At 39.9% G+C, this 26533-nt stretch overlaps 2 protein-coding genes across 3 annotated transcripts in view; one reads left to right on the top strand and one right to left on the bottom strand.

The window, feature by feature from the left end:
• Nucleotides 1–117: 117 nt before the first annotated feature.
• ace2 (angiotensin I converting enzyme 2) lies at nucleotides 118–26533 on the bottom strand. 2 transcript variants are annotated; one of them, XM_022749342.1, is made up of 19 exons: nucleotides 26485–26533; nucleotides 9844–9975; nucleotides 9556–9714; nucleotides 9288–9381; nucleotides 8427–8570; nucleotides 7826–7941; nucleotides 7209–7314; nucleotides 6289–6386; nucleotides 5992–6164; nucleotides 4989–5215; nucleotides 3997–4141; nucleotides 3717–3815; nucleotides 3112–3234; nucleotides 2704–2882; nucleotides 2033–2091; nucleotides 1785–1882; nucleotides 1564–1680; nucleotides 695–889; nucleotides 118–603 (listed from the first exon to the last, which is right to left on the bottom strand). In XM_022749342.1, exons 2-19 carry the CDS (start codon nucleotides 9910–9912, stop codon nucleotides 501–503), a joined length of 2304 nt encoding a protein of 767 aa, XP_022605063.1. In that variant the 5' UTR covers nucleotides 9913–9975; nucleotides 26485–26533; the 3' UTR covers nucleotides 118–500. The 2 variants fall into 2 exon arrangements, with proteins under 2 accessions (XP_022605063.1, XP_022605054.1); XM_022749333.1 differs by lacking the exon at nucleotides 26485–26533 and having other exon boundaries at nucleotides 9844–10041.
• Nucleotides 14477–26533, top strand: part of LOC111224717 (Nance-Horan syndrome protein-like) — a 47678-nt gene continuing 35621 nt past the window's right edge. Inside the window, exon 1 of the mRNA XM_022749320.1 lies at nucleotides 14477–14756. Coding sequence (XP_022605041.1) covers nucleotides 14477–14756 — 280 coding nt within the window. The remainder of the gene's footprint in view (nucleotides 14757–26533) is intronic.

Below are 26533 nucleotides of genomic sequence, written 5' to 3'. Positions count from 1 at the left end.
ATAATGTTTTCATGTGTTTTTTCAGGTCATTCCATTTATATTAATAGCTGTTCAAAAGACATTAGTTAATTTAAATATACACAAAGTACATGGTAAAAAAAATTATTCTATTTCTACAAAAAAGTATGATTAATTGCACTTAATGGTATTTCAAACTAGAATAGTAAAATAAACTTAAGTGTAGTGAAGTATATGTTAAGCTGTACTTCTTATTATACCACAAATATAGTATATCAAAGTTGCGCACTTTAAGTGCATTCACATGGAGGTATACCAAGTGCACTTTTTTACAGGGGCATTCACTATACTATAACGATGAGAGACAAACTAAAACCTTTACACATATACACAATAAGAGATGTTGATGTTTGATGAGAGGCCATGCAGCACCGGTGGAAGAGGGAAAGGCTTTATCAGATCAAGAATTTTCGCTTTCTTATTCTTGGACAGTGACTATGAGCCTACTGTACGAGAACACCTTTCTTCTGTGCTTCGCTGAATTAGAATCCAGTTTGTTCGTCATCACTGTCCTCAAAGGCTTTGTTAGTTTGTGCTTCAACGGATGCATCGTAGGGATTCTCCATGCCTGTCTTCGCAGATTTCCTACAAAATACAGAGAGGAACACAACATGTCTCACAGTCGTGCAAGTAATTGGTCTAACATGGTAGTGACGAGTCTCGAGACCAAACTCACATCTTGCGCTCTCTGACACCAGACACGACGAGGTAGATGCCCATTAGCACCACGATTCCCATGACCACTCCAAACACCACGAGCCACACCTCCACCGGCTGCTCCACGGGAGGGGCCAGTGTTGCTGGGATACCCAAGAATTCCAGCGTCAAGTCATCCAACTGGAAGGCGTCGTTGATTCGGCCTCGAGATAACCTGAGATCAATAATGAAAACAATGAAATGGGTTTATTATTGCTCACACTTATTAAATGTCATCAACTATAGCAGCAAGAAATTGAACTCAAATCCTTATGTTTGAAAAATATATATGTGTGTGTGTGTGTGTGTGTGTGTGTGTGTGTGTGTGTGTGTGTGTATATATATATACAGTAAGACAATGACAATGTTAACATGCTGCTGTTGTTAATGTTTACCATGTTCACTATCTCAGTTTATCATAGTGACATGCTAACATTTGCTAGTTAGCACTAAACTCTAAGTACAGCTGAGGCTCATGAGAATGTCAGTTTTTCAGGTATTTAGTCATAAACGAAAGAAATGGACCTTGAGTTATTACAATTCATCTTGAGGAGGAAATTAATGTTTGCAAAGTCAAGGCATCACTGAAGTCATTAGGATTCAATCTCTGGGCACCATGAGTTTTAACAAAATAGGGCAATTCATTCAATAGCTGTTGAGAAATTGGTGGACTGGAGATCGTGTGTGACTAAAAATCCTTCCAAATAAATATAATAAGCTAGGCTATTACAGTGGCTAAGGGGGTCTGTGAAATATACAGGGTAAAACAAAACAAGTGTGTTGCAGTGTTTGGAATATACTGTATGTAATCAAAATGCATTTGCGTGCTGAACGAAGCTTGTGCCTCACCTGACGGCAGCCTGCACATCAGTCTTTGGGATATATGTTGAGGGATTTGCTGGGTTGGTGACCACAAAGTAGAAGGAGATTCTGGGAGTCTCTTTATATGTGAGGATGTTCTCTGCTCTGCAGGTGCAAACAGAATAACAAAAAGAGTAACAAAAAAAAGTCAGAGGAAAACAAAAAATAAAGTATTGTCATAGTTTTAGGTTAACGCAGTTGATACTGACGTGAAAGGAAGGCTCTCGTTCTTTTGCATGTAGTACTGCCTCAGAGCGTACGCAATGTTGGCCTTGAACAGATACAGCTCGTTGGTATTCCAGGCATACTGAAAAACATTTTAGTTCATTACTATTTGCCATGATATCAAACACACTGCAGTTCACTTTAAAGCTGCAACATTCTTTTCATTTCATGTGTAATCAGATACTGTAACTCTACAGTAATAACACCTCTAATAGTGATGAATAATACTCACAGCGTTATCGCCCAAGGCAGCCTTCAGACTGACTCTCACTTTAGTGGCATACTCTGAATCTGTAAATAAATCAAATCATTTATTTGCTTTTATAAATTAATGTGATTTGAGCGTGTAAATATTTGACATGAAAACACCAATGACTTAAGTTTGTGTGTTTTTTTCCACTTCCTCAAAAAAGTCCTCTGGAATTTTTTTTTAACTTCAGTGACAGTTGCTAGAAGTAACATCAAGTGTTTTTTAGTCACAGATATTACGTAATGACGAGAGAGTTGTATGTCCACTGATACAGATTATATACTTCTGGGGCAGCTTTTCAGATCTATCAAAAGGTGTTCAATTGACTGTTTGGTTTGGATTCAAACACTATATAAAGATGATACGATATTATAAATACACTCAACCCAGATAGATGTGCTGTGCTGTAAAAGCTTAAAGGAAGAGTTCAACATTTTGGGGAATGTGCTTACTCATTTTTTAGCAAGACTTAGATGAGAAGATCAATTCCACAAGTTATATAAAGCTCCAGCCACAAGAGGGTTAGCTTAGCACAAAGGCCCATAAAACCACATGCTGTTTTTACATTTCGGTTTTTGTATGGATTAAACAAACACGATATTACTTTAAGAAAATTAATGGTGAATTTGGTGGTAATAACCTTTTGTACTCACATGGATCTATTGCTGTCTCCCAGCCTACCACCCTGTTGTGTTTCTTGTTCTCCACCTTCAGCCAGTCATGAAGTTTTTGAAAATAGTCCAACAGGGGGCGGGCGTCCATCTTAGTGTCACCGGATATCGTTTCCAAAGCCCTGGTCCATGACTGGGACCGTCCCAGCTCTAACATATTCCTAGGAGAAAATATTGATAATGATGATGTTGATGATGATAAATTACTGCTGCATTTATACCTGTGTACCACAGTGTAATTGAATGTGCTACAACAGAAATGAGATGTTATAATCTCTGTTGATTTCATGCAGGTACATGGACTATTCAAACAGAAAATGTACAGGTTTATCACATGGATGACCAAAACAACTGAACAGACTTCAAAGAGGAACTGGAAGTCGGTCGTACCTCAGCTTGGTTCCTGCTGCTGTAGAACCTGTAATGTCACATGTAGACAAGGCGTCTGTGTGGCCAGACGCCTTGCAGAGCGCTTTTTGGAACTGAAACTGGTAGATGGTTCTCGTGAAGTACCTGTATTCACAACCAGTGAGAAACGCACACACATGGGTGATGTTTCATGGCAGAACTGGGACAATTTTCATTACAGTAAGTAGCTTTCTAGTGCAACAACTAGCATACATACAACTAGCATACAACTAGCAAACATATAACTGACCACTGTGATAAAAAAAACTATAAAGCATGAAGAATTTGCTTCTATAACAGAATATGTGTAAGTGTATAAGTGTATTTGGACCTGAAACTGACTATATATACTGTATATAATGCTCTGTTTTAAATATTAAGGATTTAAGAAATGTTAAGAAATGGTTCTGCTCTAAAAACTACAGTTAACTTGTTCTTTCCTCCTAATTTCTCTGAGAATGTACAGACAGAACTGAAAACAAAACTCTCAGCAACACAGATTTCAAGACAATCCAGAATCAACGTGGCTGGACTTAGGTGTTATGTTTTTATTTCCGTGAATTTTAGCTTTATAGAGGCAGCGTTACCTGATGAAAGAATAGTCTCCGGATACGTGGAACAGAGCGGGCGGGTCACAGTAAGTCTCATCTCTTGGCACTGGCTCCACCACGCCTACTAACTCCCTCCTGTTATGACAACAGAGAGTCAGCACTGGTGCAGGCTTTAAATTTGTCTGCAGTATGTCCACTTTTCATGTCATGACCATATTTGACTACAGTAATATTAGATGTCAACGGATGTTTTCTATAATTTACTACATGAATTATCTGGATCATTTACAGAGGCTTCATATAGGTCTCTACTTACTTCATCTCCCACCAGCGCTTCATCCATTCGTCCTTGGAGATGTTCCCTGCAAACACCTGCCACCTCCATTCGTCCAGCATGTAGGTGAATGGCAGTGTGGCCACGATGGTGAGCGCCTGTTTCAGCAGGAAGTTGATCTCCGTTTCTGAAAGGCAAAAAATAGACAAAAAGAGTTTGTGATATAGAGAGGGAAAAGATCAGGAAGCTGAAGCCGAAACAACATTTAGGCGTTAAGCTTTGTAGTAAGGATGTTGAATGAATTTTTACGGAGGAATACTATTCTGTTTTGGGACGTTTAAGTGAGCTTACTGCAGGTCATGTTATGCAGTAAACAGGTGAATACAGGTGTGATGTGGTCTTTTCAGGTAGCCCTAACAGTGCTGAGGTTAATCTTATCCTGCATGCCATTCAAGGGCAGCGACCCAAAGACACATCAGTCATACCTACTTTTTCAAATTCAGATTCTCTACAGTGGGGTCTTCTCATTCTGGAAAAGTGATCTCAGACCCTTGTATCTCCAGTTTGGTGATTTCCATTGGTTTCTGCCAGGTCAATTGTTCATTAATATAGTTTACTTCTTGATTTCTAAATATGTCAACAAAGCTTTGTCATATATGAAGCTATAAAACTAGTCTGGGTTCAACTCAAAAGTTAAACCTGCAATAACCGATGTTTTGGCCACTTGGGGGCTGACATATTATCTGAGCCAATTTGGTGAACTCAGTTGCCAGCAAACAGCAAACAGCAAACAGTTACCTAATTCCACATCAAGCAGATGAAAAGGAACTTTAGCATACACATAAAGTTGAGACTGACAACCTGATGCATTTTAGTCCAACATTTACTTCCTTTTTAGCTCTGTTGTTTAGCTCTGGTGGAAACTGATGGGGGTGGTGCTAATTAATTAACTATTTTTAAAAAAAATACAACTATTTCTATGACTATGTTTTGGTTTGACAACTGTCAGTGTTATCTACATCCATCAGCATTACCGTTATCATAGAGGAAGTCAGCAGGCAGGAGATCCAGGCTCTTCAGGTGTTTGGGCGTTGCAGCAGAGAGTGACATGATTTCTCCCACACCCTCGTGGAAACCCTCGTTGGCTCCGTCCCTCAGGAGGTAGGACAGGTTGCGATAAGCCATCTGGTACTGGTTGTGACCCATCTCATGGTGCACCGTGAGGAAGTCGTCCATGTTGACCTTGGTGCACATTTTGATCCTGAAGACATCACGGGAGAAGTGTTGCTGTCAGCAGTTATATTGTGTGATACAGACGTGGCAAGATACCATATCAGATATACTGTACCAATAAAACAGCCTTTGCAATAACATCTGATCTGATGAGTCAGATATGACACTGAAGGTTCAATAAAATGAATTATGTCCTTCTCTAAGGAGACAGGTGAAGTAACATGGTTTCATGGACAATAAGTTTTATTCAGTAATTTTAACCCAAACTGACTTTGATGTCAGAAAACCTGACTTCTGGAAAAAGTTTGATTTTGCATTTGTACAAACTTTATTGCTAAAGACACTGAAACCTCCGAAAGAGTTAGTGCTGGGGCAACTATATGGATTAATATTTGACAACATTAAGACTCTGTTTATCTTTATCAGCAGGAAAGAATGACTCAGAGATCAATCAACGGCATTGTTCCAGCAAGTTCATATTTATGGCTCTTTTGTACTGATCTACAATCAGATTACTCTTAGGACAGCACAAAAACACGTGAATCATCTCAACAGCTGTCAATTGCCAATATTAAAGAATGTGAACTGTACTCATTAAATCTTGGATTATTAAGAAGGTTATTAAAACTGTAAATGATTATATTGTTTTTAATGTCTTAATGTCTTAAATTTATTGTTTTATTTCTATTTATTGTCATTTCATTGTTTTTCATTTCTATTCTTTGTTCTGAAGACAGTACTTCATGTACATGTGTGTGTATTCAATAAAGTCATTAAAATTATTTTTTTAAAAAAGGATCCTACCTAAAGTCCTCTCTGTTTCCCATGTCCCAGGCTGTGGGGTGACAGACAACCTTGCGTCCATCCTCAGGCTTCACCAGCATGGAGTCATTCCAGAAGTTGTCAAACATCTTGTACAGGCCCACAGACATGAAGAACTTCTCTGCTTCTTCGAAAAGCCTACGCTCAGTCCAACCCTGAAGTTTGAGGTGACATTTGGTAGACTCAGGATTTTTATTTTTTTAACACTGCATGCATTTCTTGTCTCTTATATTATTCAATATACAAACAGAATAACAGAATCAACTTAATTGTATCTACCTTTGCCACCATAGTTTTGCTGACATCAATATCTGGTTTGTCAGGGTAGGGGACGGACAGAGAGTACAGGTTGGTCCAGAATCTCCCCCACATGTCACCTGAATAATCAGCACAAAAGGTTATTATTAGTAGATGCAGACATAGAGAGGTTCTTCTACAGTAGATCATATACATTATATTATCTGTTGAATTAATTTTTTTCCTTTGTAATAGTGTTTATCTGTATCGTTACCTTTAAACAACCAAATTATTGAACAACATTTCCCTGAAGGTCATCTTAATATATACATAATATGAACAATTTACAGCTTTAAAATACATACTTCAAGCTTTCACAAGCTGTCACTCTGATTTTTCCATTCTGTTCAGTCTGACATAAACAAAGTGGTAGTGATGAGACCTCGACAACAGAGGGAGACATACTTCATACACATACGATCATTCGAAACTCTCTGCTCTGAAGCTGTACTTTTTATAATGTGACACACATCTTTCATAACTACAGCTCTTCGATGCACTGTAAGATCATTTTGTAATGTAATTTATGATGATGTTATACTACTTTTGCACACCTGAGTTACGGTGCTCTACTGCTACACAGCAGATTGTTGTTGTGCAATTAGGAGTGGATCATGTGTGTGAGGCTATTCCCAACAAGTATTACTATTTATTTCTATATTTAGCAAAGGGATTTTCCAATCTCCTGTTCTGTTTGTGTTCTGCTTTTCTTACTCCCTCTTTTAGACTTTCAAGTTAGTTGTATTCTATGGATGAAAATAAAAGTGAAGAATTTCTGTCCCAAACTCAACAGAAATCATTTTCACTACAAAAACAAGTTTTGTGGTCAGTGATATCAGCAGGGTTAATATTTCCGTTTGATGCATGTGACTGATCAGTTTTGAAAAAAATCCTCAACATACCCAGCAGGTGGGCCGGCAGAGGTCCCTTCGAATCAATGTGTCCTGGGTAGACCTCTATAAGTCTGGCCCTCACATAGGCATGCAGCTCCTTGTACAATGGCAGGATCTGTGAAAAACCGAAAAAAAAAAAAAAAGCTATTGTTTTTTTCTTCTTCTCCTTTTTAACCATTGTATTTATCCTGTTTTGAACCGGTGTCACGCAAGCTTGGAAATTTTTTTGGAGTCTTTAAGAGTGGATTTTTCCAACACACACATTTGGGGTTCAGATAACAAAGATGTACAGTGTTTTTCCTCTCAAAGTAACACACAGTAGGAAATATACAAAGGAAGCATAACAAAGGAGCAAAGGAAGTTTAATATGAGAAACATAAAGTGCCACTGTCTTCCAAAAACCTTTGATAACAGGACAGTCCCATACACAATGATGGAGAAATGCAAGTTCTCATTAAACACATATATTCTAAACGTCTGTAATGTAAATGCCCAACTCTGCCTTTATAATTTCTTTTACCTTTTTCCTCAGAACAAGGAGCCTGCCAATGTATAAATCAATAATCTGACACACAAACGTCCAACAAGGAGCCAAATCCACTGGCATGGATGGATATTAGACGTACCTCTTTGTAAACTGAACGGACATCATCCATCAGCTCATCTCTGGTGTACTTGTACCGAATGTCATCCTCAAGGGTCTCATAGTTATATCTCCAGTAAGCACCGTAGTCTTCAAAACCTGTGTGTGTTTCAGAGAGAAAAAGAAAGTGTGAGACAGACACAGTTCAGTTTACAAAAGTCTTCCTTTTGTGTGGTTTGAAGTTATGACAGTGATGAAGCCCATGTTAGGCTACTGTGGTGGGTAATCAGCTGTTTGTTAACTGTGTTCAATGAAGTTATTGGGAGGATCCAGCACGTACGATCACTCAACATTTTCAGCTGTGTATTTTTCCTATCAGACATTATCTTCACCCGTCCACATTCTACAGTTTTATATCTGTATAGTTCCTTCATAGTCTGGGTTCAAAGTATTTTCACTGGGTGATATGGAAGTGTAGTATTTTTTTTATTTTTTAAAGCTGCATTAAGTTTTCATCGAGACAAACAAAAGCACCAAGACTGAGATCATCTGTAGCTTCGCTGTCATCCACACATTAAAAATATATTACACATCCTCACAATAATACCACACCAAGTGGCATATTATTCTTTTGAATGTATCACCGTTTAGTTTGGCAGCTTCATTCTTCAGATCCACGTAATCTTCGTACAGAGGCCTCATTCTCTTCCCCACCTCTCTCCTCCAGCCCTCCCACACATGCAGACGCTCGGAGTAGTTTCGGCTGTTGAACATCACGTGTTCCAGGCCTGGAAACAGAAGAAGTCCGCAAGTCAGTGACGGAGAACATTCATCTCAGATAAATGTTTGTCTTTTTTTTAATTAACTCTGTTAAAAGAAAAAAGAACAGCGGTGGAATGTTACTAAGTACTTTCACTTAGTAGTAAACTTACGAGGTATCTGTACTTTACTTAAGTTTTTAAATTTTATGATATTAATTGATATTTCTGTTCCACAACATTTATCTGACAGCTACAGTTGCTAGTTATAAATATGATCCGTTTACAAAATATGCATTATTATAAATTAAACTACTTTTAACAATGCATTGCATTTTATAAGCTCATCAGACTGTTTTTTCATGTAGAATATTAATGTAAAAAGTAACTACAGTTGTCAGATAAATGTAGTAGAAAATATTTCAGGTGCAGGTGAAAATATTTCATTATGATATTTCACTCTAAAACGTAGTGGAGTAGAAGTATAAAAAGGAAATTTGCTGCTTTCCACCACTGGAAACACGTCACTGTGATCCTGTATTTAATTTGTTTTTGGCCGAATTTAAAATTAAAGAACTAAACATTATAATGATCAGGATCTTGGTAAAACTTTTGTTCAAAAACTTAAAAAAAAATCCATTTTCCTTTTCTCAGTGTCCATGTTAATTATAAACTGCTCTAACTAACTTTGCCTGTCAGTAGCAGGAACCCACGTTGCCACAACAGGTCCTTATTAACAGAGTTTACCTGGCTCCAAAGTCTGGCAGTTAAGGGGGTCGTCAATCAGACACACTGTTGCTGTGCTGTAGATTGTACTCATCTCGCTCATGATCTTGCTCAGCTGCAGGCAGGTTGAAAAGAAAACACAAGGTTAAATGTGATTTGTTGATCAATACAAGTGATGGAACTAACTCAAAACTACTGTAGCAACTAGTCCAGAAGGTGCAGCTTTTATAAACATGAAAGAAATGTGTTTTAAGACATAAAGACATTTAACATGGAGAAGCTGTCTTACATGTGCAGCCTTATCCTGGGATAGAGCACCAGAGCCTTTGTCTTGCAAGGAGATGAGCTGTAATTTGATTTCTGGATTCTTGATCTGGTCGACGGGGAATTTCAGGGACTCTTCTGACATCTGGGTGTAGAAATTGCCCCAAATTTGCCCCTGCTCTGACTGCAGAGAATGAAAACAGACACATCAAATTATGTCAATCAGTCATTTACACAACGTCTGTTTTTTACTTCATTTAACCACATGCTCAATATCTTTGGGCATCTTTCAGACGTTTCCCTCGGTGCTTACCAGTTTGTCTGAGTTCTCCTTTGTGATGTTGGTGTTGTAGGCCCATGATGCCAGAGAGTACTGGTACATACGCGCCGTGGCCTCCTCGTCGAACCTCTGCAGAAACTCCTTCGCCTTGAGCTCCACGTCTGACTGAGCAGACACAGCGCAGGACACAGCCAGCAACGTTACAAGAATCCTAGCAGACATCTTGGCTGCTTCAGCACCATCCACACACACAAACTAACTCTGAGAAGGAGGAACACTGTGCAGTTATACAGTCTCAATAACCTTCTGTGCTGCCTTGGCCTTTGGACAGCAGAGCCATAACTGTGGGTGTATCTGAGTTTTCATTTACAGATAGAACAGTGAACGTCACCGGGCAGTGGGAGTCTATGTTATAGTTTGATAGATTATCAGTCGCAAAATAGACAAAGGTGTACAGTTAGTTACATTTGTGCATAGTGAGTGAATACGCTCCTCTGACAAGGTGTCTGTTGGCTTTCAGCCTGTCAACATGAGAATGCAAATCAAAATCTTTTGGCATAAAATGAAAAGTCAGATGTTATGAATACGAAAGCAAGATGACTAATGTATAAATTACAATGAATGTTGTAAATGAATCAAGTGGAAACTAATTTCTATCATGGCATTTTACTAAAATTTCTGCACCTTTACATGAAAGACACCAAAAATATTATATCACGAGCTTTTATATCTCCTCTTGAAACTCATTTTTATCTGAAGGCTTTTTCTCAACTGGTGGAATTTGTTGTAATTGTTTTCCTTGTTCTGTTTCTTGTTTTATCTTTTATGTTCAGATTTTATTTAATTTTTATTCCTGCTTTTATTCCTTATTTTTGAAAGGTTCGCTACAAATAAAGTTATTATCATCACTATAATTAACAGAGGAACTATATAGCATTAGACAAGCCTCCAACTTTCTTATCGATTTCCGAGCACAAAACAAAATGCAAGTCACGCACCACAGTGCTGATAAGAAATCAGCTGTGAGGGCAAGGTTTATTATTATTTAGATTTATTACCATCACTAATAGATTACTCAGTACAATCTCTTCGTCTGCTCCAAACAAATCAATAATCTACTAAAATATCAATAAAATAAAAACATTTTCACACAATTGTTTTTGTATCCACAGCAGCAGCAGCAGCAGCAGCAGCAGCAGCAGCAGCAACAACATAACATCAGTTCAGGAAATCTTTCAACACTCGGGCCTCAGTTTACCACTCCATCACGGCTTGTTAATTTGTGCTTTTAGTGCCATCATCCTCGTTCTCATTGATCATGTTTCTATCAGAGCTGGAAATACACTCAGAGCACCTGCATTGCCTCCCTGAACATTAACTTGAATGCAACAGTGCCTTCCTGTGGAAACGGTTGGAATAATCAATCTCCATAAAGGATAAGTTCACATTTTTTTTCAAACCTGTTATTACTGTAAAAGACATGCCCATATGTACATTAAAGCCATTATTGGTTGATAAGATCCACAGAATGAGTTCTGTGGATCTTATCAGGAGGAACAATTACAATTACAGACGGTAGGTTTTCCAAACTAACTGTCTTTTAAGGATGAAATTCTCTTTTTGTGTTATTATCATCCCACTGCAGCTCATCAAGGAAACAGGGTAAATGTAAAAACATGCCACTTTGAAAGATGCCCACTTAATGTGTCTAACGCAGACTGCTGAAGCCTCACATCGTGGCCGGATTAACCTCCTAGAGCCTCCGGGGCAAAAATTTGTTGTTGATCCCTGTTGAAATTAACTTCACTTACAAAGTTCTGATAATAAGCCTCCACTTGTTGCTAGTATAAACTGTACATGATGCTATTTGCGTGGAGCCATTTTGATGAATTTCACCAGATGAACGTCAGAGGATTGAAACGCTGTGAACAGAGAGTACAATGACAGATTTTTGCCTTTTGTTCACTAAAATAATGGAAGGAAAAATTATGATTTCCCACAGTTGAGGAAGAAGTGCTCAGATCCTTTATTTAAGTAAAAACAGCACTGTAATAAAACAATTCAAACATACTTCATTAGAGATCAAAATCTTACTTTAGTAAAAGTAGCAAAGTATTATCAAAAAAAATGTAGTTAAAGTTACAACAATAAAAGTACTCACTATGCTGAACAACAGGTTGAAATATTCCCCCAAGATGGCAGTTTTTTGTGTTTTTCTTTCACTTTTCATAATAGAATAAAGTGACTTTGAATAAAGTGACTTGATCAGGTTTTTTTTTTTTTTCCACTGAAGAATGCCTAACATTTCAAAAGCTCATCATAATTCTTTTTACGAGAAATTATATGCAAAATAAGTGCAACTATCACATAAATGTAGTGGAGTTAGAAGTAAAGCCCGGGGTCTGCCTTTGGAAACATGAAGTAACATCAATACTCAAGTAAAGAACAAGTACCTCAAATTTGTACTTTACAGTACTTGAGTAATTTTACTTCGTTACTTCCCAGTACTGCTGAGCTCACTTGACATCTTTTTGATATTAACATGTCACTTGGTGAACATGCCTCACATTTAAAGGGAGGGCAATTTTCAAGTTATATAGAAAAATGTAAAGCCATGGAGAATTTCACACCGTCACAATATGGTTCGTTCCCACTAGCATCAGTTTTCCCTAGCTTGTTTTAAATGATCACTGTATGATTTATTTGCTGGGACGCATACATGGAACAGTTTACAATGATGTGTTCTTGGCAGCTCAGAGTGAGGTCCATGATGGGTTACTGTCAATCTGCGCTGCCTCAAATTTGCTGCAACAGCAAGTTTACTGCCGACATGTCTATATACAGACTCAGCCTAGAGGCTATAGGCTAATCACCGTGAATGAATGAGACAACAGCCAGGCTTAGCATTCTGGAAACTGACATTCAGCAAAAAAAAAAAAAAAACAAACAAAAAAAAAGTGTTCACTGGACATCGTTCAGCTACAGTATAGGTCCCTGCGGTAGGTGAGCTGCTCTGAGAAGTTTACAGTTTAACAATTTAGAGCCACAGTGTTTGTGACCATACATATACTGTACAGTGAAGTGTGCATTGCATCATATTCTGATGGTTTATTCTGTATGTATGTGTTGCATTAAATTCTATTTTGTACTGTACTGCTTTTTAGTCTTCTACTAGAAAGGAAGGAAACAGATTTGACAGAAATTTACAATCATGGATTTTCTTTTTTTCTTAAATCTCTTTTTATACCAGAAAATTGAAACATAATTATATGCACACTACATGTAGCTGCTAGGCTGTTGGAAACACTGGATTGTCTCTTTACTCCCACTCTTTGGTACTGATCTGTTTTTTATTATTATTGTGTAATTCTTCAGTTGTTAATTACTCGAAGATGTTTATCATGGTTGGATGGTTAACAGCACCTGTCATCATAGAGTCGATCAGATTGTGACCATTTTTAAACAACACAAAGTTTTGTGGTTTGGAGTCGGTATGCAGGCTGGTTAAGAAGCCCAGGGGTCTCCAGGAGCCCAAACAGAATATTTACATTAGTGAACGGCCTCAGAAACATTATGTTTGCAGATCATACTGGATAATTTCATCCGATAGACTTGTTGTGATACAGTGACGATTTCAATATTAGGTTTAGCTGTGTGAAATTCCAAAGTTGAAGGTGATGAAGGTGTGCTGCTTGGAGGTCAGCTCCTATGAAACTTCAAGGATCGACTATATGGAGCTGAACTGAACCTCCATTCTCAGTCCAGGGGTTGTTGTGTCATGTGCAACAGTTTGATATTGAAAATGAAGTGAAATGAACATCCTCAGTGTTACTTTATCACCCACACCAAGGTCAAATAGAAAAAGTCTGAACTCTGTCGTCTTGTTATGAAACGCTCCTGTCCGGGTGTCCTGCTGTCATGATGCAAAAGTTGTAGCTGTACAAGTTGATGTTCAGGACCGTTCCCTGTCCACACGTGTCCACAGCTCCGGGTTTTACCTCAGTCTTCTCTCTCATCCTCTCAGCCAGCACACTGCTCAGGCCACAGAGACAGGCTGCAACAATCCCCAGAAAAATGACCACAATAAGATCGGAAAGGCAAAGACAGATTTGAAAAATAAAAGATTAAGGTGCGCAGACTGGGTACGAAAAAATATTGGCGTATTTAAAGCTGAGCCACTTAGCGATATTCTGTATGTTGTTGTTTTATGTTTTGTCATCGACAATCAATTTTAGAGACCCCTCCTCCTTCACCGTTTATAGTTCCACTTGGTCCAGGTTCTTATTTTGAAAGATTTGAGCGGTGTTTCCTTTTCGTTCTGGCTGGTTTGACGCAGCACGGAGGCAACCCATGATCGCAGACTCAACACGCATCCTCACACCGCTGACCTGAGCTTAGCTGTGTCCTGCATGTGTGTGCATGTGTGTGCGTGTGTGAGCGGGAGTGTGAGTGATCCCCTGAAACCAGCAGCAGGATGGAGGATCTCAAGGAGAATCTGGGAACTTTGGATTGACGCCCGGGGATAACGCGCGGTCGGCCTGAACCTCATCGGGTTTCTCGTGGATTTATATATTTGGATGTTGTCTGTTTCCCCCTTCTCCCTTTTTCTTCTAGGCAGTGGGATTTTACACTTGGCTTACAACTCCTATTATTTCTGGCGTGCAAGATGCCATTCGCCAAAAGGATTGTGGAGCCGCAGCTTCTGTGCAGGCACCAGATCCCTAACGATGAAGGTCTGCTTTTCGAGGACCTGTGTGCCATCAGTAACGTGGTTCTGTCCCGGACCTTGCGACAGCTGTCCGACCTGGCCCGGCACGCCTGCTCCTTATTTCAGGAGCTGGAAAACGACATCATTACCACCAACCAACGGGTCTGGGTCCTCCAGAACAAAATAGGCCAGATTCAGCAGACTGCCAGTGCCCTAGACCCTAAAAAGGAGGCAGTGCGTAAGTAGACCGCCCCAAGTGCTATATACCCCCTCTCAAAAAAGAAATCACCTTATGATATGCACCTGAGCAATGTGTGATTTTATCCATTCATACCCTACATGTGTGCCTTCAACCTTCGAAGGGCGCCCACCTCAAAATTATTTTTACCCAGCTGCACGCACGCACGCCCGCCGTAGACGCGGCCGCGCTCTCATCCCCCATTGAAATGTGTCACACGGTTGCATTTGCACAGTGGACCATCCAGCAACATCGAGACGCATTTTCACAGCGCAGGATGTGTTGACTGCTCATTCATTTGGCGGTCCAGACTCGGATGTGTGTTTGCGCGCGCGTGTGTGTGTGTGTGTGTCCGTCGACGAGGGGTAGGGGGGGGTGGGGGGGTGTCGGTGTGTGTGCTCACAGGCAGGCAGCGCGGAGCGGAGCGGAGGGGCGTGTGTTGCCGCTGCATTGGCTCAGCATCGCAGTCTCGTTACTGCGGGTAGCGCACACCTGAAGCATGTTCAGGCGGTGTTTTTTTCGGGGCCACGAAGGTCCGCCTCGTTCATTTTATATGAAGTTCGGGGTCGAGTATCTATTAAATGGGTTTTGAGGTGTGTGTGTGTGTGTGTGTGTGTGTGTGTGTGTGTGTGTGTGTGTGTGTGTGTGTGTGTGTGTGTGTGTGTGTGTGTGTGTGTTGGGGTTTTCACAGGCGACTCCCCGTGCGCCAAACCCACCCTTTCCACATGCAGCGGCACCAACACAGCATCAATAATGAATCCCGATGTCCGTGTTGCAGGGTAAATATGAACTGATCATGACAAGATATTCAGGTGTCGCTATAATTGCAGTGCATGCGGCTGTGAACGGATCACATAAAATAAGCCTGATTGGCATCAACGAAAGACTCTGCAATTCAGTGTAACAGCGCGTTCTGTACAGCAGCTACATATTATTTATGTCCTCTGCAGTCCCTTCAGTATAAGGCTTTTGATTTTAGACGATCCCTGTAGGGATTTTAGTCCAGTTTTGTGCATCATCACTGCTGTAATCATAATCTGGGACAATCAAAGAAGAGCATGTTGGGGCCTAAAGCTACTGTAGGCTCATGAACTCCCTCTTTAGATTTACCCCCCCCCCCCAAACCGCCAACAACACAGACACACACACACAAACACACACACACACAAACATACACACACACATCAGAGCATACGTGTCAGGCTATGTCTTTAGAACACAAAACAGTCTTATACTGTATTGCTCTGTTTACTCCTGTTTGCTTTGGATTCGGATGAATGGGGCTCTGATGTCGAAGAATACATGGGGTCTTTTTTGGAATTAAACTGTGTGAGAAAGACCGTGTGCATGTTGTTGTCTAACAGAGAGGGACAGTCCTTGCACAGTGCAGCACTCAAAACACACAACACAACCCTCACACCTCACTATGCTAAACTTCAAACCTGTCGGCAACTCAGAACCAGAAACCTGTCTGAAACCTGTTGTGCTCAGAAAACCCTGAAATATTGATTTGTTGAGTGGATTGTGCACCTATATCCCTCTAGCCAGTCAAGACACACAAGATAAGCTTTACTTATAGCACACGCTTTTCCAAAGATGCAGCACTGTCAGAGTTTTGTGAATCTCCAATCCAAGAATGCCACAGTGAGCTAATGTAATCAATTAAGACTCCTTTCAAGTGAACACGTTCCTCTGGACCTGTGGTTCCCAATGTTGGAGTCAGGACCCCTGCAAGGGTTCACAAGATAAATCTAGTGGGTTTCACAGATAGAAATTAGAGAAATCTAAATTCTCTTACATAAATTTATGTTTATTTTTCAGAATTTTCTTTGATCTTTACTTCGCTGTTGTGAAAAGCTGTAGTTTAACCCTTTCAGGCTTCTGAATAGAACTCATTTTGGGTTGTTGATTTTGGGCTATCCCAGACAAACGTTCACATCTCTGACAGAAATGTGTGAAATCTTTGGTTTTCAATCAAAATAATGGTCTTAGATCCTCACCGCTGGTCACCTTAAAGCTTTCTTGACCCAAAGCCTGCGTCAAAACTCGGGCAGTGTAAGAATTTGGAACCAAATTCTCACAATGTGACTGCTGGTATGACCCACTTCTACAAACACGCCAATCAGGATACAGCTTTAATTGATGCGGACTACACTGGCAAGCTAAGGTATTGCTACTGCTAAAACCGTATCACAAACGCTGTTTCGAAAATAGGAATATGATGTTGCCGTGTTACAGCTGGCGTTATAGTCTCCGCCTCTTCCTCTTTTGATTTTTTTTGATGCATAGAAGTGTCAGTGCTATACAGCAAAAGCTTGGCAAAACAGACGGATGTGATGCAATGACACGTCTTTTCCTGCATCTGCCTTTTTTTTCGGTTTAGATTGTAACAGTAAAATTCACCATATATCCATCGCACAATATGAAATGCCTCAAAATTGATCACATAAACTGTTTATGACCAAGACTTTATTAGTCCCGTCTTGCACAGTGTGATATCTTACGAACACAGTCTACAGGTGCCTTTTTATAGATATGTTACCACTGTTTGGATGTGTTATGTATTGTTTTTACTGTGAATCTGGGATCTTTGTTCATCCTTCTCTATTTTGGTCATGAGGTATTTCATTCAACACATTTTGGAGGGAAAAAGCAACACAAAATAAACTGAGAAAAAATTACACTTTGACTGTCTGTGTGGGACTTCAGTTTGGTTGTGGGGAGAGTTTGAGTCCTCTGTAGGCCAATGCTTATACTTGGATGCCCACCAAAGTTTTGCTATTTTTATTCAGTTTTCAAAAGGGCTATTATCTTCCCTCTTTCTCCCAAATGGCAGCAATAACCCCGAGGAGCTGAATATCTCTGTGTACACACAGACAGAGATTCAGTGTCAGTGACAATAGAGTTTCCTCATGTGATTGTGGAGCGTATCAAGATTCAAGGCAGCCAATATGGTGCTAACTTGGACTGATCCTGAACATGGCAGTAAGAAGTGTTCAGATGGCGTTCAGACAGTCTGTGTCTGTCGCAATCATGGGAAACAATATGTCGTGTGGGACGTTTATCAGTGGTGAAGCAGTCTGTACTAGTAGTCACACGTTAGCACTAACAATAGTAGCCATCCATTTACACACGGTGTTAACTGTCAAAAAGTCAACTATAGTACAACTTTCAGCTTGTTTGATGAGTTGTTTTAATTGACTGATTTGCACTGTCATTGCACTATTTCTGTCTTGGATGACACAAGAAAAATAGAAGGTTCTCCCTACACAGGACACACAAGTATTAGGTAATGTTTTTCAGTTGTCCATCTCACGTGTCTGAACGAAACGATTCGCTTCTATTTTAATCAATCCAGGTGTCTACACAGTCCACTCCACGTAACGGCTTGAGATTGACTCGCGCTACCTACGTGTAAATGTGACCCAAACCATATTTTTGGGCTTCAGGTCTTTTCTGTTTTATGTGTGGAACTAGAGAAATTACATGTTGGGCTCTAAGTGCTACCAAAATGTGGGTGACTTACACTCAATTCAGTGCCTGAACGCCTCATGTGCAGACATGGGCCCTATTGGGAACATCCACTTGCCCATTATATAGTCCACTATATGCTGAATTAGCCATTTTGTAGTGCTATTCAAATTTCAACAATCGATCGAACTAGACCATCGTCCATTGCGTCATCTCGCTAACAGGTTAGATGCTAACGTTAGCTGCTAGCTAATGTGATTTTATTAGCTGTTGAGAGTGCCTAGCCTAGCATGATACTCCTCAGACGTCTTGACCGAGCAGTGGCTCGTGTCCTTTTCTGTCTGTCAAAAAATTATTATTAAAACGCCTGTCAGAACACATACTGACAGAAACAGTAAAGACTGCTCTGTAGATGCAAATTAAAGTATAAAAGATAGTGTGTATTTTCATGTACTTTGCTTCACGTGATGCAGATGCTCTGGCGTTTGTTTATGCGATGGAGATAATAATTACAAATATCCAGCGCATAATTATGTAGCAATTTAACATCCAAATAATAGAGTCTGAAATGTATCAACGGCTGCCTGCACTTACAGTATACCCTAGTGAGTCTTCTACGTAGCAAACACTATACAGCGGGTAAGTGAGTGAACAAGTGGACAATCTGAACACAGCAATCATGCAGCGGGAGAGAACTGAGGATTGCCTGTTATAGTTTTCTGGAGCCCAGAGTGCTGTATGTCATGTCCAACTAGCTTCTTTAATTTGGGGATAAAGCCAGCGAACATTTGACATTTTAAAGATAATGAGAATTCATCAATTATTAAAATAGTTGCAGATTAGTTTCCTGTCCGTTGATGGGTTAACTGGTCGACTAATTGTCTCAGCTTGATCTTTCCTTAAGACTATTCATATCATAACCGTGCTGTGACCCGCTGTCCTACCTCCTTTTTGCCTTTATTTAATTAAATTTTGTTGTCAATGCTATGTGCAGTGCAGTGATATTGATGCTTACTGTGTGTACATTATTATTCTCCTCTTTGGTTTTCATCTTATGTATGAGCAGTTGTATGAATTTTGTTTTAAGTGAAAAGCATCAGTCTCAGAAATGTAAGTGCTGATGATAAAGGTTGCTCTTCAAAAAGTTACAGTCTTTCATGCCCACAACAACTAAAAGAAGTACTCCATACATTAAGGTTAGGCTTGGAGGTGAGACACTGCACTTTTCTACAGCCTGAGAGGAAAACTCAAGGTGTAGCAGAAAATGTCACGTCTTTAAAGCTCCACCGATCAATATGTTTTGTATAAACAACGAATCAAATGACTATGTGTAACGTGAGAGGGGGTTGTTTGCAGCTTATGTGAACACAAAGCGAATTATCAGCCAGTTCTGCAGCTTTTAGCTCACTGTTTTGATTCTACTGTCCAAAACACGACTCTATGGTTGAGTCTTACTCCTCTCATCAGTCCCCTACCAGCTCAGCACCAGACTGCAGCCTGAGCTGTTGGTCAAGAACTACAAATGTAACTGTAACTAATAAAAGAATTCAAATAATATCCAATATTGACACAAAAACAATCAATTCAGCTATTTAAAAAAAACAAGCCATACACTGTTGTTGGTCTCAGTTGTTAATGAACCACTACAAATATGTAACACAACGAAAAAAATAACAATTGTAGTCATAACTTTGCTTATATCTGGTGGGATTACAAGGCTAGAAATCGGGAAAAACCTGGAATAATGCATGAACGTGCCCAAGTCAGACCAACAGAGGGTTTACTTTGAATCATTCATTTAGTATTTGGGCTTGTTTTTCACTGTTATAATATGAATGACTTGAGTGTAAAACACTCACTGTAGAGTGACACGTTTGGGTTCAGGAGCAGAATCGGTAGCAATCCACAGCATACACTCTGCAGGCACTGAACACACACACACACACACACACACACACACACACACACACACACACACGGTGGGAGGGTTTTTAATGAGAAAATATTGGTCTGTAGCAAATATATTACACTGCTCTGGCAACACTGGTTTCTTCCTGGTATGCCATTAAAGCAAATTTGACTTTGAATTTGAATTTGAGATAGTATGGCCTGTGGCAGCGGGGGACTGCTCTATCTCGCTAGTCTGCATAGTAACAGGACAGAGAGGGAGGCCTGCTTTAACCTTTTAGCTGAGTCAATCTCTCTCTCTCTCTCTCCCTCTCCCTCTCTCTCTAGCTGGTCGTACATTTTTACTTACTATCTTTTGTAGTACAACTAGCAGCAGTTCTGGACCACAGATCATGTTGTTGAAACAGTTTGTTAAGGACAAAATGAGGGAGAGAGAAACACAGTGAGAGAGAGAGAGAGAGCTAAAAAGTACAGTGTGTGATTCTCAGTGGTGTGGAAGTAAATGTGTTTCTTTTTTCTGTTTCTCACTCGCAAACACACACACACACACAAAAATCCTACAGTGAAAAGAGAAATAGAGACATATTTACCAACTTCATTCTGTGCTACTGGCCAACAGGCTTAATCTGTACTGTGTGTGGTTCAGGGATCTGATTTCAAACGCACAAGGCAGGTTAGGATACACTCCGTCCAGGCACATCTTGTCTGTCTCACACCTCAGACACACACACACACGCATGCACGTGTGCGCGCACACACACACACACACACGCACAACTCACACTAAGAGCATCAATTCAGATGTTTCCAGAATCCAATTTGTGCGATGATTTATGTGCTCTTGTTTCTCTCTCACAGCATCTTCAGTGTCTTTGTCTCTGCCTCCATCTGTCCTTCCCTCCATCTTTGCATATTTGTGTCCATTCTTCCCCCCCCCCCCCCCCCATCTATACCTCTTCCCTCACTGCCCTACTTTCCCCATCATCATCAGCATGGAGAGACTTCTGCCTCTTGACAGCATATTTAATGTTTAATGCACTTTGATTTCCACCCAGACACTTACAAGCCAGAGAGGAGAGGAGAGGAGAGGAGAGGAGAGGAGAGAGAGTTAAAGGGAGAGACAGAGAAAGACAAGGAAGGCCATAGTTGTGCAGGGCATAGCTTGTGATGTAGAAGGCATGTGGGCAGGAATGTATTTTAGTGTGTGGAGGGGTGGCCTGGATACGTGCACATGCATGATGTATAGTAACGTTTAGTATATTAATGTTTAAATTACATTGTCTGTAGTTAAATCAGAACCTTGTGTGGAAATAATATCACAGCAGGATAAACAGTATGGTCTCTATGATGGAGGATAATTTACCCCGCAACAAGCTAAGCTGCTGCTGACTCATCAAAACTGAAAAAGAGAGAGAGAAAAAAATCTAATGTACAGGCTAAACACGTATGGGCTGACTGATGCTTACTTTGAGCTGTTTTATCCAACATGTTATGAACGATAGGATACTTTCAGATACTCTATATGTCCACCTTGCCTGTCCTCAGAATCAGCAGCTGTCAGCGTTAGTTTTTATCTCCTGACCTCCACAGGCTGAGAGCGAGTTAGTTGCTGTTTTGTGTTCACAAGAGGACACAGTGTCAAAAATAAGACAACACTGGATTTAGAAGAAAAAATGCTCCAGGAAGCATAAAAACTAAAGTAAATTCTGTATAGATGCACCTGTGGATGTGCAGATAATATAAAGCCTCACACTCACTACACTTTTTTCCACAGAGCTTTTGTTTTAGTTGGTTTTGGACTGTTTAAAGAATTTAAAATGTGCTATTTTCTGTTTTTTCTGCACCTTTTATTTTGCTATGGTCACTTATGTTCTAGCAGCTCCTCTGAGCTCTTAGCTGATGTGACAGCATGCAGATAAGTCAGGATACTGAGGTAGAAAACTACCTTCTACTGAGGTAGAATAACATATCCTCACACAACTGAATAGAAACTAAATAAAATTATTTGAAAGGGTCAAATGATATTCCCACTCTGCAGCCCCCACGGCACCCCTCTTCCCATGCTACTGGTGAAAAGACAGAAAGAAAAAAATATGAAACATGCAATATCAATAAAGATGGCAATAGCAAGTGTGGATAAGACCCATTTTAACTTGAAGATGCACACTTCACATATACAAACAACACTACAACCATTATAATAAAATAAATCAAAAATTGCTCTTTCAGCTTTCACTATCAGAATCATTAGGTGAAATACAGTATCTTTCCTTCATTAGGCCGTCAGCCAATCAGAGCCATCAAAAGACACTGATCTGTGTGTGCACTGGAGGAGCAGCTTTAACTGAAATAAACAGTCCACCTTATTGAATGTTTAATACATGCATGGAGGCATCCAAGTGAAAATGGCACATCATCTGGTGAGAATGAATGTACTCATTTGATGCAATTAAATGACTGTATTAACAGAGCACATTAGTTTTGATAATTTTGTGTTCGAGGGGAAACTGACATTTCCATCATTAGTGTGAAGATCAAAATGCAGCGAGTGAAGGCAAGAGTGGAAAGGCTCAGAGAAGAGAGGACTTAATCTGTAGATCATTTTTAAAATGATCTTAATTATATTGTGAAGAGCAGAGTTGAGGCAATCTCTCCTTCTTTCTCTGTTTTTCTTTCTTGTGTATTGTGTCTCTGCGTGTGTGTGTGTGTGTGTGTGTGTGTGTGTGTGTATCTCTTACTCTCTTTCCTACGCTGCCGTACACAAACATAAACACAACAAAAACTACCACAACTAAATCAAAGCATATGGTCAGCATATGTCCACTCATGTTACCACGGAAACATGTGGCCATGACATGTGGGGAGGTCACAAGAGAGGGATGTGATGGTATTGCATGTTGTACACTTTGTTATTATTATGTGCACAAGACAACAGAGCAGCAGCAGCTGCAGCACTGCTTGACTTACACACACACACGCGCACACACACACACACATACACACACAGTTGACACGCTTTCAGATCAGCCTTCCCATACCAGCAGGTAAATACTCACATAACAGCCTCACACACATATACAGTACATGCTTGCACATGAAAATGCACACACACACACACACACACAGGCGCACACAGGCGCGCGCGCGCACACACACACACACACACACACACACACACACACACACACACACACACTCACACACACAACCCGCTGAACTCTGCGAGCCTCTTCTTTCTGTATCTCATGTTATCATTTGAAATTCTGCTTTAAGTGCCTCGGTCTCTGGTGCTGTTGCAGCGTGCAATAAAACATGCATGTAGAACTTCTTGGTCTGTACATCACAGCACTTGGCCGGCTGGATGGCTGGCATACTGGCTTTCTGGAGATTATTCCTTGTCTGTGCAAACTGGCCTCTGGCTTTTTTATGTTTGTTGTAGTTCTGCTTATAGCTGAGCAGTTACGCCAAAAATAAACAAAACTATCCCAAACTGGTTCATTGGCTCACAGCATCAAGGACAGAATATTGGCTCTATAAAGCACAGACTAAAGCAAATAGTTGCTCACAGGTGTAAAGTGTATTCTAAATTTCACTGACATGTAAACATGACTAAGTATTCATGTGGTATAGGTGAATTTTTATGATTATTTCTTAGTTTATAGTTCATCATAATTACTTTTTTCTTCATATTTGAATGTCTAATATTGAGTAATAATAGTATTATTTAGATATGTTCATGTCTCTTTAAGACAGATCGTCGATTTTATGTCACTTAAAAGGTAGAGTAAGCAATTGTAATCTAATACACTTTTTAAAAACAAATTCAGTTGATATCTCCACATGATCCGCTAGCTGTTTGTTGTGTGTGTGCTGAAAAAAATCTGTTCCTATGCAGCTGTTGCTCTGTAAATGTGAAATGAACAAAGTTTATTCTCACCGAGCACACAATACTACTGAGAGGAGTTTTGATGGGATTGATTGGGGGATTGCAGACAAGGGATTGGTGCATAGACTGGAGCTGAAGGTGGGCGCATGGAAGAAATTTCTACCGGTAGTGGCGGAATATACACAACAGAAGTGCACTGTCAAGATGGAGAGATGGCCAAGGAACATCAAAGAGCAGAGGGCCAAAAGAACAAATCTTAAAAAAAGAAGGGCTATGATCAGGCAAGGGGGAAGAACCGCGTTAACGCTGATGTTTGTACATTGAGGTTTTCCAGCAGTGGAGACTGCACGGTCAGACTGGGAAAGAAATTCAGATTTGGGCTAATCTGCTACGACTGGCCTGCACCACAAATGACAGAGAGATGGCCGGGACAGAGAGTAAAACAAAAATTACTGACTTTAAAAACTTTATGGATGTTTTGCCGGTACACCGGCCGGTCGATTTGCCAAACATGTTGTTGGTGTGATTTTAGCTGTGGTAGCAGGAGAGTTGTGAGTATCACTGTCTGCAGCTGGTGTGATGGCTTTGGGAAACCATCTCGTCCTTTCTGCTGTTAGCTTTGCAGCAGCAACTGTCGTCTGTCGTTTGTTGTCTCGTTGTTTGCTCTGTATCACGTTATTTATCTGTATAAAGTGCAAAAGATGCTGTGTGAACTGTGTTTTGGACTTCTATGCAAACATAGGGCGGCACTGGATTATTTTTAAATTTTATCAAGTGTATTTTGTATGAGGAACATCCATATGCTTTCAGATGTGTGTGGATAGGATATGAAACTGAGTTAACTACCACAGAAATTCAGCACATAATCTTGAGATAGTGATGACAAATGTTCTTTAAAGTTATAAACACAGGTGCAGACTACAGATTCTTGTACAACAGACTTGTATATAAGTCACAAGCAGTGACAGCCTTGTTGCATTACAGTTCTGTTTTCTAGTAAAGCTTGAGGCGGTGTGAATGTGTCTCTGTGTGTGTCTGTTTGTGTCTCTAATGCATAAATGTCCCCCTGATGTGTGTGTGTGTGTGTGTGTGTGTGTACACATTTGCGTGTCAGCCTCCTGTGACATGCTAAACTGAACTGTCCTGAACTGCAGTCATCTCTGCCTGGAGACCCCATCATCATCACCATTCCCCCAAAATCTTTGACAGATGGCTGGGGACCAAAAAAAAAAAAATGCACACGCTCAGCGATCTCTCTGGGTCAGTGTGTGTGTGCGTGTGTGTGTGCGTGTGTGTGTGAGTGTGTGTGTGTGTCTGTCAGTGTCTGTGCACTGAGTGGACATCTCTGGAATCTAGTGACTCCAGCATACAGCAGTGTACAGTGCTGCAATTCCACAAGCACCAATGAGTAACTTTTTTCTTTGTGTACCATTACATAACAACAGACTTCAATAGACTCTGAAGTCACTTCACCCAGATGTTGTTGGTTACAGACTCACTAATCGTTCGAAGCAGGAGATTGTGGAAAGGAAACATACAGTATCTAGTGTGCAAACAATGAATGAATTAAACCACTTGTGATCATGACCTCTTCTCTGTTAGCATTTTGAAGTACAGCTTTACATGCACTATGAACACAGTTTACCCATGTTTTGGAATGACAATAGTATTCAGTAGAGCTGAAAAGATTAGATGATTATAAAAAAAACTGACGAGAAACTATTTTGATAATCATAAGTACTTTTTAAACAAAAAAAATAACTGGTTTCAGCCTCTAAAATGTGAATATTTTCTGGTTTTCTTGGTCTTGTAAACATTATATCTTATTGGACAAACGACACATTTTAAGACCTTGGACTGTGAGAACTTGAGATTGTTGAGAGCAATTCATCAAATTCATCAGCAAGAGTCACTTAATCGAAAATTATAAATGTTTATGGGGCTGTGGTTCAGGATGCAACATAACAGAAAGATTCAACATAAAACTGTGTTAAGTTGCTGTTTAGCTCCTAATAAATAACATTTATGGATGTGTTTTTACAAACCTATTTGTTGAAAGAGATGTAGTCATGTAGATAACTATTTTAACGATTTCTGACTAAGCTTTTAAAATTAATATGAAATTTGAAATATGAATGTCAGCGAAGGCTAATCACTTTGACGTGACTGTTACAGACACAACTGTCTGTTCACATGACGGCAGTTTGTTGCAGCTTTAACCTAAAAATTAACTCCATAGAGCAGAAAGATGATACTGTTAATCTGCATGATGTACTTCAGTTGAAAGCTTATAAATCATAATTCCACATATTTTTCTCGTTTATCTTCAAAAGCTTCTCTCTGTATAAAAATATACATCATGTTTGAACCAGACTTATTGACAGTATTTTGGAGGGACAAACACGTATAGTAGACAGATGGATAGATTCTCTTTCATTCTCTTTCTCTGTATCTTTCACTCACTCAGTGATTTCCTCTCAGCATCACAAGAAAGTCCCACGCAGAGGCTCTC

The sequence above is a fragment of the Seriola dumerili genome, unplaced genomic scaffold (assembly GCF_002260705.1).
Source record: "Seriola dumerili isolate Sdu_G_001 unplaced genomic scaffold, Sdu_1.0 BDQW01000011.1, whole genome shotgun sequence".
Classification (NCBI taxonomy): Eukaryota; Metazoa; Chordata; class Actinopteri; order Carangiformes; family Carangidae; genus Seriola; species Seriola dumerili.
Note: the sequence above shows the minus strand (reverse complement) of the source record. Positions and strands in the feature narration are given on the sequence as shown.